The sequence below is a fragment of the Sorex fumeus genome, unplaced genomic scaffold (genome assembly GCF_029834395.1).
Source record: "Sorex fumeus unplaced genomic scaffold, SorFum_2.1 ptg000003l, whole genome shotgun sequence".
Taxonomy (NCBI): Eukaryota; Metazoa; Chordata; class Mammalia; order Eulipotyphla; family Soricidae; genus Sorex; species Sorex fumeus.
The window spans coordinates 41,962,100-41,982,158 of NW_026606060.1; the positions used below are offsets into that span (position 1 = coordinate 41,962,100).

At 43.5% G+C, this 20,059-nt stretch overlaps 1 protein-coding gene across 2 annotated transcripts in view; it reads right to left on the bottom strand.

Moving 5' to 3' along the window:
* Positions 1 to 20,059, bottom strand: part of TMCC3 (transmembrane and coiled-coil domain family 3) — a 307,813-nt gene that overhangs the window by 72,007 nt on the left and 215,747 nt on the right. Inside the window, exon 1 of one of the 2 annotated variants that reach the window (XM_056116464.1) lies at positions 3,904 to 4,147. The exons of the other annotated variant lie outside the window; for it this stretch is intronic. Within the exon in view, the coding sequence (XP_055972439.1) occupies positions 3,904 to 3,981 (78 nt within the window). The 5' untranslated portion in view covers positions 3,982 to 4,147. Of the gene's footprint in view, positions 1 to 3,903; positions 4,148 to 20,059 lie in introns of those variants that run through there. 2 annotated transcript variants of the gene reach the window in all.

Consider the following 20,059-nt stretch of genomic DNA (forward strand, 5'->3'; position numbering starts at 1 on the left):
CAAATGATAGGTTCCAACTATCTAGGGCATGAAAAGGGGGGGAAAGGTAGGATTCTAATTATGTGTACTCTCTTTAAAAGCAGAGGGCGCTTAAGTGCATCTTGCAAATATGTACATTTCAGAGTTTTATTTACTCTGATGAAGTTTCAAGATGTGAATGATCCTGCCTTGTCAGCTTAGAGACCATCACAGAATTCATTAGCTATGTTACATTTTCACAGAAGGTGTGGGGGTGGGAGAATCTAGGTTAGTCCACCTGGCTGTAAAAATAGACCTCTGCCATGTTAAAATAGTGCAGTGCCTCATTCCTATTCCAGTCTCGGGGGGCTTCAAGCAACTCAGAGTCCTGGGTTTCTCTGTTATCTCAACATGCTATCAATTCAAAAGAAACGGACAATTCAGTAATCAATAACTTGATCTCACAGTCTCATCCTCCCACCTGGGGGAGAGGGTGGGGAACTGCACTTTTCTGAAAAGTTAGCAACCTTTCACAAGTGCCCCTCATTGCCCCTCCTGTAAGGTGCACTCAGCAGGGGCCAGTTTTGTCAAATGAGTCCACAAAATCATTCACATCCTAAACCTGAGAGTTGACTGCCAAAGAGAGGATGCCAAGGGGAAATTAAGCTCTAGATGTTGTCCTTTCACACCATAGACTTGTAGGGAAAAAGAAATGTCTTCATAGTGCTATCTAAATGGGCTCCGCAGAAAAGTGCCTGCCATAGAGGCAGGCTGTGTGTGTGTTGGGGGGGGGGGTGGGGAGGATGTAGGAGGGATACTGCCGGGGTGGAATATTGGTGATGGGAAAGATACAATGATGGAGGGAAGAGTGTTGAAACATTGTATGACTGAAACTCAATCATGAAAATTTTGTAACTGTATCTCATGTGACATGGCAATTCAATATAAAAATTTTTTTAATTAAAAAAATAGGTTCTGTAGATAAAGAGCCCAAATTGGCTAATGGGCTACTTTCTGTGAATAGAAGCCATTGCTCCTCTCCTCATCACCATGTCCTGGGTACACTCCTAAGGGCAGGCTCAGAACTACTCCAGTCCATGTGAGAAAAGTTCTTATGGGTTTACGTAATTTCTACTTTTTTTTTTTGAGTGACACCTGGTGATACTCAGGGATTACTCCTGGTGAGGCTCAGGGGAGGGTGGGTATATAGGATGCCAGGGCTTGAACCTGGGTCGGCTGTGTGCAAGGCAAGTACCCTACTTACTATATTATCTCTCCAGCCCTCACCTCTAGGTCACTATCTCAGCCCTACAAATCCTAAAAGCAGACAGTTTGGAGGCTGTAATAGGGATCACGGCTGACTACTAGGGGGCCTGTGTGCTAGGAGTCTCCTGAAGTTCTTGACCTCCTCGATCTGATTTCTTCTAGTTTTCACCAGATTTTGTTTACTCAATAAACTATTTTAGAGTAATACCTATGTCTAACACCACTTTACTGGTCTGTTTAATAAGACACAGGGCCAACCAAACAATATACAACTGACCACCAAACCCAGTTAAGGACCCCCATGCAACTGAGGATCTAAATAATTTTTGACTCCCCTAAAGCTTAATCCTTAAGAGCCCACTCACTGGAATTCTTACCGGGAACATGAACAGTTGGCTAACGCTTATTTTGCTTATGTATATGTCTATGCTATATGCTATAAACTATATGTATTACATACAGAGATCTTAGAATACAGTGAGCTAGAGCAAAGAAAATCACCAAGGAAGAGAGTCTGTGCATATTGATATGAATTTACAACATCTCTTTACAAAATGAGTTTACAGCATCTCTTTACAAAAGAAACTATGTGAAAGCTGCCCAGGGCTGTGCAGGGCCCTTGTGGTTTAAGGGCCAAACTGCAGTAAAATCCTTAGTTGTATCTGAAAGAAAACAAGACACCCACTTCGCAGCAGGCTGTGGTATTTTAACAGCAAAGATGGGTGTGGAAATAGAACAATGGCTAGTAAGGCAGAGACAACTGTGCAATTAAGTTACATGCTTGCTCAGCCACTTTCCATGGAACTAGGTGAGGAGAAGACTTTCTCAGCACCATTTTACAAGTTAGGAAGAGGAAGATTTTGCCAGATTATTTAAGTGAGTAATCAGCCTGCCAGCCCTCAATGCATCATCACTGTGCCGTGAAACCCCTCTTCCACTTTTTTCAAGTCTGAAAATTCTTTCTACTGCAGCATTAACTTTACAAACTCCCCCAACTGCAAAAAAAAAAAAACAAAAAAAAAAAAAACTAGAACAGAGTACCTTTCTTCGGTGTTAACTGTTAACTAGGACTTATCCTTCAGAAACTTCTAACTGTATGTCACCAAAGATCTTTCTTCAGTGTGCTTTTCTGGTTATTTATTTTTGTGTAACACTTTTAAGCAAATGCAAAATAGAAGAGAACACTTTAGGGGCAAGAGGAGAGTAGATCTAGGAGGATAAGTATTATTCCACAAAACATATTTAATTTGGAAAATTTTAATTTTCCAAGAGCTGCGGTGATAGAGCAAAGGTCTGGTTTGATCTCTGACACTGCAGGGTCCCAGCACCACCAGGAGTGATGCCTAGCAGCACTTCCTGCCGGGTGTGGCCTCCCGACCACAACTAATTTTTAATTATTCTGTGAACTTGGTGAACAAATACTAACTAGAAAGAAAGAAAGAAAGAAAGAAAGAAAGAAAGAAAGAAAGAAAGGTGGTAAACATAAGAGGACCAGTTCCTTCACTTCTAGGGTAAGTGATTATGACTGAACACCAGAATTCCCCACCAATTTCCCATCAATTCCTGTTACCATTGCTATTTCCCCGCCGTGGGGGCCTCCAGAGTTTGGAGGACACAGGCCAGACTAGGCACACCTCTGCCTCCGTGAACTTTATACACCGAGGCAGGCACAAGTCCTGAGATCGCACAGTGTGTGGAAAAGAACTCCGAAGATCTCTTGCCAGAACAAACGCCGGTGTGGAAGGAGTCAGGTGAGAAATGGCACTTCAAGCAGGCAAGAGGAGCTAAGCCTAGTGTCCAGCCCGGATGCTCAAACAGCCCAGGAGGGCAGAGGTATCCCGAAGTAGTTGGTGAGGGAGGGGGAAAGGAAGGAAGGCGGCCAAGGTATCCCGAAGTCCGAGCTAAGCTGCAGGGCCGGCGCTCGGGGGTTTCGACCTCGGTCTTTATCTTGAAGCAACCCAAAGCTCGTCTTTTGCAGCACGCTCAGAAGAGCTATTTTCGCGCACAGCCAAAATCAGCAACAGCAAATTACACTGCAAACAATGGAGAGGGCGCCTGCTCCGCTCGGCTAGGAACTCCGGAGAGGCAGCGCCAACACTGACTTTGCACTGGGGCAGAGCCCCGAGCAGCCCCCTGCGGGATTCCTATTAGCCCGGGCGCTGCGCGCGGCTCGGTCCACCTGCTCGGAGCTCCCCAGATTGAAAAGCTGGGACGATGTGGCAGCGGCACAAGGGGCAGGAGGTGGGCATGGTGGGGGTCGTGGGGACCGTCCCACCCGGCGCTCGGTGCCGCGGGGGGACGGGATTCTCACGCTGCAGGCGCACCCTGCCGGAGAGGGCGCGGGCGCTCGGGGTGCCCGGGAGACCCGCCGTCCCGGGCCGACGCGCGGGGACCGAAGAACAGCGCAGAGCCGGAGTCCGGGAGGGTCCGCGCTAGGCTCTGCATCCCGCCGAACCTGGGGTGGGGGCGGGAGGGGGGGTCTTGGAGTCGTGGACTGGACTCCGACATCCTTCTTGGGCTCTAACAGAGTCGGACAAACCTGCACCCCGTGCAGCAAGGGAGCGAGGTAGCAAAGCACCGGAGGGCGGCGAGAGTTAGTCGACGCATAAGTCCGAGCCCACCCGGCCTCGCCCCTCTTCACGGGGCGCTGCCCCGCGCCACCAAACCCGCGCCTCTCACCCGGTTCTTGCAGCGGTGGTGCCGGCCCGGGTCGGAGTAGGTCCGGTCCACCGTGAGCGCAGTGTCGCTGCCCGGCATCTCGGCGCTAGCGCGGGGAACTTTGCAGCGTCCACCGAGCCACCGCGCCACCCGAGCTCGGCAGTGATCGGGCTCGCCCCGGAAGACGCGGCCGAGGGGGCGGCGCGGGCTGCTGCAGCTGTTGCCTGCACCCGAGCGGCCGCGCTGCGCTGCGCCGCCGCCGCCGCTGCCGCCGCCACCGCCACCGCCACCGCCGCCGCCGCCGCAGCTGCGGGGTGGGAGGGAAGGCGGTGCCGAGAGAAAGTCCCCGCCCCCTGACTCTAGCCCCGCCTAATCCCCGCCCTCTCCCCCTCCCCCCGCCTATCCCAGCGCCTGCCCAGGCTCCTAGCCCCGCCTCCGGGGCGCTGTCTCCGCCTCCCTCCTGCCCGCGCGGAGAACTGACTCCGCCCCCTCCCACGCCGCCCCCTTTCTCATCAAAAGATGAGCGACGACGTCTACGTTATTTGTTGACTGATATGTTGATGACAAAAGGTGGCTTTCTGGTAAAATGATGTTGCAGGCGCCCTTAAGTGCTTCCTTTTGTTATTCTTTAATTTCAAAAGGCACTTACTGGCTAGGCCCCACGTGCCAGACCCTGGACTAGGCACACGAGATTTTAAAAATAATAATACAATTTAACAAAAAAAACCGCAGCTTATGTTTGTTTGTTTTTGTGATTCACTGATCACAGGACACGCTCCCACAGAAAGATCCTTCTTCAGGGAAGTGCTTTTTTTTTATTACTTCTGCATCTCTCAAGAGGCTCGCTTTCATGTGGTGAGCCACTTGGAAATCAAGGAAACTTCATTTTCGGATTCCTTGTTTCCAGAGAATAGTTTCTGTTCCTGAGGAATTTGGAGTCTAGAAAGGATCGAAATAAATCAAGTTCTCCAACCCCACCTTCGGAACACCTGGTCTGCTTCTGGGGGCGGCTCTGATGAAAATCTGGGGTAACTGTTGCAAGGTGCAGTTGCTCAGAGAGGGGTTAGACGCAGGGAGGTCTGGCTAGAAGGAAGAAGGAACGGGCTCCTTTCCTTTCACAAGGTTAAGCAGAAGGGGAGGAGCCCGCTGAAGGGAAAACATTGAACATCATAACAAAGCACTCGGGACAGTTCACGTCATGGATGGAGGGTGTGTCATCAGCAACAGAAGCACCTGCAGGAAAAAGGAGGTGGAGATCACTCCGTGGAGGGCTTTACGTCCCAGGCACGCAACTTGTTTTCCAGGTACTAGGCAGCTGCCTGAGGTTTCTAAACACTATTCACAAGGACTGAATAACTGTGTTAGAATGGAGATGTAGAAGGGTGTTTCTGATAGTCCTATGAAGTGTGGCTTAAGGATGGCTAAGAAGGGGTTGTGGTTCAGAGCCTAAAAGGAAAAAAGAGAGAAGAAAAGTGTCTGCCATAGAGGCAGCCTGAGGGGGCGGGATGGAGGTAGGAGGGGAGACAAGAGGAAGGAAAACTGGGGACACTGGCTGGTGGTAGGAAATGTGCACTAAGGAAGGGATGGGTGTTGTTGGAACATTGTATGACTGAAACTCAATCATGAACAACTTTGTAACTGTGTATCTCATGGGAATTCAATCTCAAGTGGAGGGGAATGTGGTTTAGGAGGTCACGGTAAAGACTAAGAACAATCTAGATAATACACCCTTCACGGTAAAGACTAAGAACAATCTAGATAATACACCCATCCAGTGGAGTGTTAAGTACCGTAACAATATAAAAAAAAATGGGCAGAGTAATATACCGATGTTCTGTCATTAATTGGAAAAAAATATAAAATGTTCTCACATAAATAGCATATTTCTGTAAGGATAAATAAAATATTAGAAAAATGTAAGAGAAACTTATGGCAGGAGAGTGGAATAGAGTAGCTAGAAGGCACAGATGGGATTTTTTTCACTACATATGAATTTTATACTTTCCTATATATTAAAATTCATTTCACCCAAGGAGCTATGGTGAAATTCATATAAATGGAGTGGTGCATGAAATGAGACTAAGAAAGGAAATGGGTAGGAGAAGGAGGTCCCAGGAAGAAAATAAGGTTGAAAGAAAGGCCATGGTCAGAAAGATTGAGGAACACTGATTTTTAAGTACCCTGACTGGGCTCGGGAGATAGTACAGTGGCTAGGCACTTGCCTTGCACATGATCAGCCAAGTTTCCCCCACGCGACTTATGTTCCCTGAGCAGTGCCATTAGTGATCTCTGAGCACAGAGAAGTAAGCCTGAGCACAGCCAGGTGTGGCCCATAGGAACAAAAAGTAAGATAACCCTGTCTTCTATGTATACATGCATGTGCATATACTCAGATACAACCACTCATGTGCTTATGGCACACATTACAGAATTTTTCAATGAAGTTGAATTTTTCAATGAAGTCCTTTTAAAGCAGGAAGAGATATTAAATTGAGTGTATATTTGTGTGTGAGAGAGAGAAAGAAAAGAGAGAGTAGAGTAAGAGAAGGTCTAAGTGATGAGATAAGTAAGCTTGAGAAGATAACAAAAACTTTCAGACAATAGGAATAGCAAGTACAAAGGCTCTGGGGCAGAAATCTCTGGGGTGTGGTTCAAGAAAGAACGAGGTCAGAGTTCACTGGAAAGACAACTGGAGATTAAATCAAAGGCATTGCCATGGGTGAAATCAGGTTGGGTGTTGGGCCATTTACACCATTTCAAAAACTTTGGCTTTAATTTTGAGTAAGATGTGAAGGATTTCTTTTCCACAAGGGGTCTAGGGGAATATGTTTTCTTTTCATTTATGAAAAAAAAATAGATCCTTACTTCATGCCACACACAAAAAATCTGTAAAGACCTAAAGGAGAAAAAAAGACACTATTTTTAGGATGTCAGTGTGATAGCATAGAAGGTAAAGCACTTGCCTTGCATGAAGCTATAGCAACTATGACCCTAGTTCAAAGTTCAGATACCACATATGGCTCCCTGAGCACTGCCCAGGTGACTCCTGAGCACAGAGTCAGGAATATTTCTTGGACATCTCTGGATGTAGCTTCAACCTTCCCAACCAAAAATTTCAGAAGAAAATTGGAGAATATTATTAATTATCTCAAGTCATAAGAAGCAGGTTACAACAAGCATAAACCACAAAGATACAAGCATAAAAAATTCAAAACTCCTGATTATGAAGAGAAAAATAATGAAGTTAAAAAATAAGTCACAGAGCTTGAATTTTAAAATGATACAGATGAATTTCATGATACTGAGAAATAAAAACAGGTCACCAACACTCACAAGCAATCAGTAAGATTCTGTTCATGTAAAGTTAAAAGCAGGAAGAATAAAGAACCTTTTTTAAAAAATAAATTTATTTATTGGATCACCATGAGAGCAGTTACAAAGCTTTCAGGTTTAAGTCTCAGTCATACAACACCCGTCCCTTCACCAGTGCACATTTCCCACCACCAAAATACCCAGTATACCCCCCATCCCACCCCCTCCCCTATCTGTATAGCAGATGGTTTCCACATTACTCTCTCTCTACTTTGATTACATTCAATATTTCGATGCCAGACCCACCATTATTATTTGGGATTTTACCCCAACACTCATATCTGCTGAAAAGGCAACATTAGATGATTTGTTTTCTATTGCTGATAATAAATAGTATATAATGACTGAAATCTTAATAATTAAATCTGGAGGGATTTCTGCCAAAAACCGCTGGGTTCAGAGATTTGTTTCTGAGTCTCTGGGATCATGGTTTAAGCCGCTTGTTGAGTAGCCAGAGCGCTCATTCATGGGCAGTGACTCGGGGTCTCATTGGGGAGGGAGAGGAAAGGGCCAGCCATGCACCCATCCCATGAGACCTGACATGTCTTCTCACTGTGGGCCCCCACCTGGCTGTCCACTGGCCTCTGGAAGATGGCAGACCCGGAAGCGCCAGGGGGAACAGGCCAAGACTCGGAACCTATTCCCATCTGGGGTGGCCTGGGGCTGGAAGGACGTATTTTTTAGGACAAATAAAAAAGCAAGAGCATAGTAAATAAAGATTTTAGAATAATAGTTATCTTTTGAGGATGCAGAAGGATTTTAATAGGAGGGGTTAAAAAATTATTTTAAAAAATGCTGTAATGATGGGGCTGAAGTGATAGCACAGCGTGTAGTGCGTTTGCCTTGCACACGGCCGATCCAGGTTTGATTCCCAGCATCCCATGTGGTACCCCAAGCACCACCAGGAGTAATTCCTGAGTGCAGAGCCAGGAGTAACCCCTGTGCATCACTGAGTGTGACCCAAAAAAACCCCCCAAATTTGTAATGAATAATGCAATAGATATGTATGTGTTCGTTCTCTCTCACACACAGTTTATAGCGAACTGAAAATTAAAGGAAATTGACTTTTGAGGACAGAGGTAATAATTACATCCTAATCCTGGAATTCAAGTCACCATGGTATTTTCAATGGAATAGAAACAAATGAGTACTTACAGAAGTAAGTATGAAGCTTGACACAAAGGGAAGAGTGTTATTAAGTCGTTATGTCAATTAATCATATAAGATCACTCTGAAATTCTATGAAAGTTTCATATCTAAGTTTTCTCCCCATTTATTTTATTTTCTTCCCCTGCTACTTAGGACTATAGGAAAGATAGATTGTGGCTGGGGAATTAGTATAGCAGGTAGGGTACTTGCCTTGTACACAGCCAACCTGGCTTCAATTCCCAGCACCACATATGGTACCCCAAGCCCACCAGGAGTGATCGCTGAATACAAAGCCAAGAGTAAACTCTGAGCATTGCCATGTGACAGGAAAGGAGAAAGATACATTGTTTGTGTGTATGTGTGTGTGTTTGTGTGAGCGCATACAATTTTATAGGGGCCAAACTTATGTGATGTCTGAAAGACCAAGGTTGGACTTTGGTTAGTGTGTCGTAGTCTTCTACTTTCCATTTCTATTACTGTCTTAGTGTATTGCATTAAAAATAAAACTATGCTTGAAATAAGAATGAATTAAAATAAGAGGAGAGAGAGTGCAGAAAAACAAAAGAGAATAGAGAGGGAAAGAGTGAGGAGAGAGAAAAAGAGTGAAATGAGTAATAAGGAGAGACATGGGGGAGGTGAGAGAGGAAGAGAAGAGAGAGAATATCTTCCGTTAATGGGAGAAGTATCTGTGTTCTGATATCTCTAAAAGCCTCTTTCTGCAAAGGTAATGGAGAAAAATCATGCTTTTAAGTAACTGAGTCAGAACAATTAGAAATACAAAGGTACAAAATCTAGGGTATGAAGTAAGAATTCACTTCCAAGGTGTAAATAGCACAATCAGCAGTGTATGCTAAGCACCAAAGATGTGGAACAGAGGGTTTGGTTTAATAGTCTGAAGTTGGGAATGGTGAGGAAAGTCTTTCTAAAAGAAGCAAGATAACACTGGCGTTGGTAGTGCCTAGTGGTTGTTTGTCTGTGCAGCACACGATCCCTTATTCTCTAGTTCCTGGGATTTTCTTTTGAGACCTATTCTTGCTCTACCCTTCTAATTCATTTAAACACTGCTGAGGTGGGCGTGTACCACCAGTGGCTCACACTTGAATGTGGCTTAACAAAATTGCAGCCAAGGTTTTCCTGGTTTGGCCAATCATGAAGCTGTGATTTGCGTAGGAATCACATGACCAGTCTGGACCAATTGGAGTCACTGTTGAGATTTCAATAGGAGCTACTGGGGAAGAGCTGTGCCTTTTCAGCTGGTAGAAGTTAAATCTGCTGCTGAGGTGCACATCCTGCCAGCATACTAAGATAGCCCCCCTAAGGAAAGAAGAGCCATGAAAGGAAACAGGCTCATTACTGCATTATTGGAGCACCAAATTCAGATTTTTCCCATTCTCTATTGCTCTATGATAAGTCACCCTAGGGTTAAGCTCATATTGGCTTTGAACAATTCATTTACTCATGGTTCTGCAACACAAGTGAGTCTCCAAAGCAGAGGGAAGGAGGGTACGCTCCGATTCATGTGATATTGGCTGGGGTCCAAGATGGCTTCGCTTACATGTCAGCACCTACAGGACTGGTGGTGACTCGCCTGAGCTCTATCACTATTTTTATAGTGTTTATTTTATAGCCTTGCCTGGTTCAGAACTGCCTTCTCCTCAGAAGGACTTCTTTCCATGGTGACTAGCTTGTAGGAGAGCAAGCAAAAGCTGCTAATCTTCCTGAGGCCTAACTTGGGACTGGTAATATACAGCTTCTGTCACATTCTGTTGGCCCAAATGAGTCACAATCCAGGTAGTACAGTGGATAAAGTGCTTGCTTTGTACACGCCTGACCTGGGTTCAATCTCTGACACCACATATGGTCTCCCTAGACTGCCAGGAGTGATCCCTGAGCACAGAGCCAGGAGTAAGCCCTGACCACTGCTGGATGTAGCCCCTAAAAAAACAAAAAAATTTTAGCCAACACTCAAGAGGGAGGTAAAATGTTATCTTTGAAAGCAGTGGTGGAGTGGTAGATGAAACCAGATGGAGAAGTTGCTGACTGCCACTTTTAAAAATTATTTTTAAATTAAAAAAATTTTTTATTGAATCACAGTGAGATACACAGTTACAAAGTTGTCCATGATTGGGCTTTAATCATATAATGCTCCAACACCAACTCTCCACCAGTGCACATTCCCACCACCAATGTCTGACCGTTGTCTTGGCAGTTGACAGAGGAGGGCAGATATGATTAGACCTTTTAAGTTATAGGAAACAATATATATCTATTTTTAATTATCCCAGTTTCAAGAATGCTGATGACTACCACATTCAATATGGATAGAGAGTAGACAAAAAGAAGCACCACATTTTTCAAGGAGGCAAGAACTATGGACAACATGAATGGAGGGAGAGTGGGCATAGCATTCTCATGGGCTGCAGACTTTTCTCAGTCCACTAACTAGAAACATGTCCTGTCAGACTTTGCCAGATAACTTCTTGCTTGTTCATTAGTTCAGCCTATACTTCTCTTTCTAACACCAATATTAGAATAACTCATTATTTTCAGTCTATGTTTATGATAATTTATTTATGCTCCCCTCCAAATACACAATGTGTTGTAGGTTACCTGTAGGAAGGGCCTGCTAGATAAGAATGCGTATTTCATTTCTGAAAGTTCCTAATGAAGTATCATATATTCAGTACATGCTCTTCCTAAAAGTATCATATATTCAGTACATGCTGGCTGAAAGAATCAACAAAAAAGGAATCCAACCTTTATTAAATATCTACCTATCATCCAGACACACGGATTTAAAAAAAATAAGTAGGGTATGAAGAAAATCTAGCTTTTGTCCTCAAGGGGTTGAAATGAATAATATATAAAGATGAGGATTTGCTGAATGATGAATGTGACCCATTTTTAGACACTAAGTAGTCACTGAAGTCTATGAATTTTACATTTATTTACTGTGTGCCTTTGCTGATGGGCTCAATTCTTAATGCTGGGAATATAAAACCAAGACATGGCCCCAGCCTAAAGGGTCGGCCCACCAAGACTGGAAGATACCAGTCAACAAAAAGTGGCTATGCATGTGGAGTTGGAGAGACAATACAGGGGTTGCTTTGCATGATCCTCAGTACCCCATGAGATAAGAACATTTCTTATTTTCTTATTTCATTCTTGCTTTGGACAACCTGGCAGGCTACCGAATGTAACCTGCCCACACGGCAGAGTCTGGCAAACTCCCCGTGGCGTACCCAATATGCCAAATACCATTAACAATGATGGGTCTCATTCCCCTAACCCTGAAAGAGCCTTGAATATGGCACTTTTTAAAATCTCAGGGCTAGGACGAAGGAGACGTTACTGGTGCCTGCTCGAGGCAATTGACGAACAACAGGATGATCATGATCATGATCATGATCAGGACCCCATATGATCCCCTGAACTCTACCAGGAGTGATCCCTGAGAACAGAGCTAGGATTAAGCCCTGAACACAGCTGGGTATGGCCCTCAAACAACAACAACAACAAAAAGACAATAAAAAGTTGCTATACACTCAGCTGTGTCCTTGGTACACAAGTAGACAAAGGAAATGAGGTGAACCTCCTCTTCACTTGCATATTTCTGGCTCATCACAACATTACAGCAGGGAAAAAGGCAGAGATAGAAAGATTAGTCTGATTTTTAAAGATGAAAATGTAATAATGGAATCCTCTTAAAAAGAGAAATGTATTTCCTTTCATCTTCCATTTTTATTTAAAAATAGAGGAAACTATTTCATTTGAGAGAATGATTTATAAGATAAAAGGTACAATAAACTTCCTCCCCCACCACCACCACACACACACTAGGTATTTAAGAACAGAGAAAGAAAAAAATGAAATAAAATTTTAAAAATTTATTTAACTCACTTGAGGTGAATGCATGCTAAGTGTGTGTGTGTATATGTGTGTGTGTGTGTGTGTCTGAGATAATATTTATATTGAGGATTGGAATCTTCCAGTCCTGGTACAAATATGAGTCTCTAATTTTACCCACCTGTTTTATGACCAACTAGAAAAGACCTCTCTTCACATTCATATTTAATTTTTAACAGAATATTTTTGATATGAAGGTAAGAAAACAATCACTGCTGTTTATTTAGCATTAGCCATCATCTGGCACAGAATTCCCAAACTTCCACTTGGCAAGGTTTATAGAAAAACAGGAAAGTGGAAAGACTCAACTCAAACTGTAAAAGTTGCATTTTAATATTTCTTTTTCAGCATAATGCAGCCACTTCATGCTATTGATTTCTCAGAGCAATGAGTCATAAAAAAGGAGTCTATAGGAAATCTTCAAGTATTTTAGAAACTAGATATTGGGTTCAATATTTGTGTTCCCAGCAGACTTGAGGTTACATTGAAAAGTACAAAAATATTTTTCCACCCCATCAAAATGAAAAACATTTGTTCTGTGAAAGATTTTGTTAAGAGGATGGAAAGACAACACATAGATAGGAAGGAAATATTTGCAAAATGCAAAATACAAATATAAAATTCACCCACAAAAAAAAAAAAGACCTTTCAAAATTCTATAGTGAAAAACAGAATAATTCAACTAAAAGGGGTGGACAAACAACACAAGGATGGAAACTCAAGAGGCTACAACAAACATCAAATAAACATATGAAAAGGTGTTCAACATTTAACTATTAGGAAAGCACAAATTAAAAAAACCCTAATGAGATAGCACTACATACCTATCAGGATGGTTGAAATAAAAATAGACAACATTCAATATTTTATAAAAAAAAAAAAAACTAGATATGTTACTGGGGGAATGTAGAATATGGACTCCAAGATTCTTTGGCATTTTCTTACAAAATAAGACATGAAAAGACCATATGATTCAGAAATTACACTCTTATGTATTTATCACAGAGGAGAAAGAATATGTTCACAGACCAAAAAAGTTCACGAATGTCCATAACAGTTTCATTCATAGTTATTGAAAAAATACTGGAAATTTTCCAGCTGTCATTCAACAGAATATGGTTAAACATACTCTGTCTTACTTCCTACAGACCACTACTCTACAATAGAAAGGAACAAACAACTGTTACACAAAAACGTAGCTAAGTGTTGAAGGAAAAATGCTCCTGAAAATAGCCACTCTCCAAAGGTTACATGCCATAGGCATTCATGTAGGTAGCATTTTTGAAATGACAAAATTATGAAAATGGAGAAGAGGTTGATGGTTGCCATGGGGTTTTGACTATGTGGGAGGGGAGGAAGTTGCAGAAGGGAGGGTGGTGTGGTTGTAAAAGGGCAAAATGAGGATGCAGTGTTCTTGAAGTGTAGTGAGCAACTCTGCAGATTCCGTCATTGCTTAATGAAAATATCTTCTCCTGGGCTGACTGGGCATAAAATGGAATCAGCTAGAGCTCTTTAGAGATCTGCTTAATTAGCTCAGTAAAGTAGCAGAGACAGCCCAACTGGCTGAGCACATGTCTTGTGTGAATAAGCAACTCAGTGGTTATCCTGAGTTCAACCCCTGGCAACACACATTCCTGCCCATACCATGATGTGTAACCCCAATATTACTGGAGTAGCTCCTATGTGTTGAAGAAATGTCATGTAAAAATCCAACACTGGTATCATATAAGGATAGAATTCTACCTTGACTATGATTGGGGGTAGGGGACCATCTCATGGGATGGACCATCTCAAGCTACAGAGAACTAAATATATATGTGCACATGTGCGCGTGCATGCACACACACACACACACACACACACGCAGAGTTGACCCTTGAATAGCATGAGTTTTGAACAGGAGGAATCCAGGGCCTGGGATGAAGCTCAGCAGTGGCACACACACCATACATGTGTAAGGCCCTGGGTTCGATTACCAGCACCGTAGCACTGTAGCACTGTCCTCCCGTTGTTCATCGATTTGCTCGAGCAGGCCCAGTAACGTCTCCATTGTGAGACTTGTTGTTACTGTGTTTGGCATATCGAATACATCACGGGGAGATTGCCAGGCTTTGCTGTGCAGACGAGATACTCTTGGTAGTTTGCTGGGCTCTCCGAGAGGGGCAGAGGAATCGAACTCAGCTTGGCCGGGCAGGCCGTTTGCAAGGCAAACGCCTTACCGCTGTGCTATCGCTCCAGCCCACTCACTAGCACCATAAGACAAATAAATGAACTATGGGAGATGGGAAAGGAAGCTCACTGAAATGCCGATTTTCTTACAAGCAGACCATGTAAAGTCATGGGTAAATACAGTATAGAACTATAAATGGATCTCAGGATTTTCTTAATCACAATTTCTTTTTTTCTCTAGCTCACTTATTCTAAGAATACAAATAATACTCATAACATGCACAATATGCCAACAAACTGTTTTATTATAGTTGAGGCTTTGGTTATAGGTTATTATGGGTTAGCGCAAGTTCTGGAATGAAAGGTTATGTGCACATTTCAACAGTGGGGAGCAGGAAGAGGAAGCAATGCCAACATCTTCTCCACCTCTGCCCCTCACTCTCCTCAAGGGTCTGCACCATATCCCTGCCTCTCCCTCCCCCACCCCCACCCAGTCTGTTCAAGGATGATATCAATGACAATAGAATGGCTGTACAACTAGTTCAGCTCTATGTTACCTGGGGTTAAAGGGTACAAGGGATTCCTCCGTATTCTTCCCGATGGCTTCATGGGACTCACAATAATCTCGGTTTAGTGAAACAATGAATTTCAGATTGTGGTCATTTTCTACAGGAAATGGGTTTGGGTTTTGGATGTGTGGTTTGGAGGCAGTGGATTGAGGAAGGGTGGAAAACCATGAATCAAGTAGGAAGAGGTGAGAGAGGACTCTCACCTGTCTCCTCTAGAGACTGTCCCCAGGCTTCCAATGTATGACTGTGGCCCCTTGGGATACCCAAGGTGGGAGCACAAGAAACTGAGGCGCTGTGGAGAGACTGAGGAGGTCCTGAAAGGGACCTGCCCCTAGAACGGGCAGTGAGTCCCTCTAAAATGAGAGCTCAGGGTGGTGCCTCTGTCCTAGTCCCAGTGTGGGGCTGGGTGCCGAGTTCAGTGCCTGACACTGAACAGGGATTCTCTGCCCTTTGGGTCTGAAGCAGGAAGGCAGATGGTGGTTGGGGCGATGAATACTCAGGAAGTAATAAACCAAGATGGAGAAAGTATGCAGCAAATGGGAGGTTCAATCCGTGGCACCCCATATAGTCTCTTGATCTAGCCCAGCTGGAGTGATCACTGAGCACAGAGCCTGGAGTAAGCCCTGATCACTGCCAGGCATGGCCCCCAAATCAAAAAACAAACAAAAATCCAAGATGAGATTTAAAGTTACTCTGCTATGAGACCTAAATCAGGTTTGTGGACTCTGATAAAAATCTAGGGTGCCAACCAACCCAGTGAAGGCTGGACCTGACCTCTGGAGAGAAGCTCCAGAAGGAACAAAGGGTTGTGATCAGGACATAAAGGTGGACACCAGTAGTCCCAAGCTCCTCCCCGTGACAATGCCATAAGAACAGACTCTATCTCCCTAGAAAGCCTTACTTGGGCTCAGTTTGAGGGAAACCTAGAAAACCAACTCTGCAAAGGCAAATGGGGCACCTCTCCATTCTAGGGAGTGGCCTGCATCTCCATCTGTGGTGTGTATTCTCAGCTCTTTCTCCGTTGGAGAAGACCCTGATCTCCTTGAATGTCATTCTTTCTCTTTCCTTCCTTCTAATCTCTAAATAAACTGCACTACTTCACTACTCATCCCCTCCTGAAATTCTTGGCTGTGAAGGAAAGTGATGTTCTTGGAAGACCTGGCTGGAATGCAGGATTGCTTTAGAATTGCTCTTCCCTTTCTGCAAAGAGCAATTCCTTGCTCTAGCCTGGGTTCCAAGGCTCCCCAAAACTTGGGTGGCAGAACAAGTGGGATTCAGATGCAGTTTGATGACTGCCTGGTGGGGCTGATGAGATTTCAGGTCTGTACAATATAAAGGGCTCATCATAGATACTCATCAGTCCTAAATTTCCCTGGGAGATCAGGGTAGGTAGAGAGAAGCAAGAAATGGCTTCCTCCTCCGCACTTCGTGTAAGTCACCTACAACAGGTAGAAGAGACAACCAATCACTGAGTCCTGATGTGGTTCAAAGAACATCATAAAGTTCATAGACTGGCTCATGTGCAAAGTGACCCATTATGTCCTTCAATACCTCTGGAATAGAGAATTATCTGGAGTTGAGAATTCTACAGAGCTTTGTACCAAGATGGGGTCCCCATTTTGGTTGGCTTTTCTATTGTACATTACACGAGTGTTCCAGAACTAAGCTTACTAACTAACACCAGTTGGTGGGGGTGAGGGACACGAGGATGGGAGGTTCTGGGTTGAGGATGGAAACACTAAGACAATTGCACGGGGAAGCAGGCACTCTGGTGGAAGGTGTGGTGTTGGAAAGTTGCATGCGTAAAATCCCATTATGAACAGTATTGTAAATCATAATGTCTAAAATTAAAAATTTTTCTATCACAGGGACAGGACACAGATTATACCAAGACTGTTTTTTTTTTTTTAATCTCTTGAGCCTCATATTTACCAGGAAAGGGTGTCATTGTCTGATTACGACTTGTGACTCTTGGCTGAAGGCAACAGAGGTTTCCCAGAAGTCCAAAACAGGGTGAGAAAGCAAAAGCAAATGAGCAAGGATGCCTGACTGTGCATGAGGTAGGGGTGTTCCGTTTGTTGAAATCTGTAACTGGAGCTCAGACCTGGGGTCTCCACTTCACTGAGTCACTGAGGATGCAGTCTCTGGAGAGCTCCAGCTGATTCCTTTGTACCTGGCTGGCCCAGGAGAATTCTTTTTTCATTATATGTACAGACTGAATCTGAAGGATGAGCGCTCGCAACACTTCAGGAACATTCTGTTCATGAATTCATTTTGCATTTTATCAACTCTCTTGAAAGATAAAGATAGGGGAAGATGAAAAGACCCATGATCTGAACATAGACCAAGTGACCGCCCCAGCAAAATGGCCGCAGCCCTTCCTCTCTGCTCCAGTCTGCTCACATGTCCCCCTCCTCGAACCCTGGCAGTATCTCTGTTTTATCACTGGTATAATGTTTGCGTATAAAAAATGTACTGTTACTGTTGCAGTAGGCAATGTGGACTGGAGACAGACTGCTCTCATCCAGCTCTTGGTGTTGTGGCTTACTAGCTTAATAGAATTAACCTCACATTATTATTGAACATCAAAGGAGACAAGATATGTAAAGCACTTCCGAATAAAAGCTCAACAAATATCTACAGAAAACAAACAAAAAAACCTAACACTGTCTTTTTGTGTATCTTTTTCTCCCTGCCTATAAGACTGCAAGGATTGGGGGCTGAAGCAATAGCACAGTGGGACAGTGGGTAAGACACTTGTCTTATATACAGCCAACTCAGATTCAATCCCCAGCACACCATATGGTCTCCTGAGTCACCAGGAATGATCCCTGAGCACAGAGCCAGGAGCAGTCCCCAGCATTGCTGGGCCTGTCCCTACCCCCCCCCCCCCCCAACAAAACAAAACAAAACAAAATATCCAAAACAGACTTCAAGGAATTATGTTGTTGATCTGGAAAGTGATCTAGGAAGGAAGAGGGTGCTATATCACACTCTCAAATGCAAAAACAGAATGAGAAAGAAAGAGGAAGTCTCTCTTTGAGCCTTTAGTCACAGGTTCTAGTTGGAGAATAGCAAGCTTCCCCCTTTACAGTTATCTTCAATTCCCTCTTCCTCCAGGCACTGGAGGAATTTCTTTTTGTTTTAACAGTGGCCACCCCTAGCAGATCTTAATGATCTGGGGCTACTCCCTGTAATGCTTGGCCAGTATCACTAGCTATGAGCCTGGCCTGAGGTTTGGGTACTCAGCCTGCTGTAGTACTGCTAGGACTTGGCAGAGTTTGGGGGCCACCACAGCTACACTGGGTGTTTTGGGTGTCATGTAATGCTAGGAATCCAGAGCTCTTTAAGGCATATGCTCTATTACCTGAACTATCTCTCTAACCCACAGTGTAGGTTTGGTGCTTTTTTTTTTTTTTTTTTTTGGTGTTGGTAGTGTGTGGGGGGATGGGACTTGCACTCTGACAAAACAATTCTATTTCTAGGAACGTACACTAAATAAGTAATAATATATGGGAAAAGTTTACGGACAAGATTAGCCCTCAAATGGGTTCAGCATTTGTGGAAAACTAAATACGATCTATAAGGTTGTACATAAACCAGTTGTTCATTGCTTATGAAAATAAAGGACTGATGAAATGAATTATGATTTAGTCATAGAAATATTTCAGGTTATAAACATGGGAAGATGTTTAAGCAATGATGGCATTTCCCTCATCCCCAAATTAGGAGAACTCTACCACACAGACAAATTGAGAAGTATTCTGATAGTTAACACTGGCAATAAGAGGAACTCTTATAATGTGGAAATGGGAGTATATACAGGTATATACCCTTTGAAGTATTTTTCAGCCTTAACACAGAAAAGTGAAGGTATAGGACTCAGTCTCTCCACTCCTAACTATATCATAAAGGAGATGAGTAAGTCATCGAGGGCAAGAAAGTTCACCGTGTTTACGGTCCCCATCTGGAGACAACACAATTGTGATAACTACAGAATGGGTAAATAAATTGTAGAACAGTATTTTCTAAATAATGTTAGTCTTCTGTTGCGGAAAATCAAATTTCAGCATAAAGATGCTATTTCCAATGGCCTTAACTTATTCTACAAAGTAGAGTTTTTCTGCTGTATGTTGTCAAAGAATACAGACTGACATAGAGCCTACCCAAATGTCTGGTATGCAGTATCTCAGATGCTGACACAGATTGCCCTCCCACCCCACTTCTCATATATGCATATATATATATATGTGTATATATATATATATATATATATATATAACACATATACATTCCCCCAAATAGTCAGGACAAACTGGTCATTTGAAATATTTTGCTACTAACCAAGGTCCAGGAGGACTTCTTCACAGTTGGAAGCTTGCCACAAGTGGGAGTGGAGGCAGGCAGTTAGGATAGAGAAGGGACCATGACAAGAGAGTTGGAAGAATCATTGAGTGCTGAAAGTAGGTAAAGGGATACACATGATAAACTTTCAGTACCTGTATTGCAAATGATAATGCCCAGAAGGAAAGGGGTGGGCGGGGAGGAAACATGCCTGCCATAGAAGCAGGCTGCAGGGTGAGCTGTGAGTTGGCAGGAGAAAAACTGGGAATATTTGTTACTTGTGGTGGGAAATGTACATGAACAGGTGTTGGAACACTGTATGACTGAAACCCAATCATGAACAACTTTGTAACTATGTATCTCATGGTGATTCAATTAAAAATATAAAAGAAAAAAATTAATAAATACTTTGCTACTAGAAAGTAAGGGAAAAAACTATCTTCTCTTTTGTCTTCTCGTAATATCTCTACAGTACTCTCTATGGAGTTGACAAATGATAGTCCTTATTTAGCCAAATTTATCTGCAATATTGGAGTGGGGTGGATGCTTAGAGTGCTTAGGGTACCATATATAGTACTTGGGATCAGATCAGGGACAGCCACATGCAAGGAAGATGCCTTACCCTATGTACTAGCTCTCTGTCCTGCACCAGGAAGTTTTAACTTTTA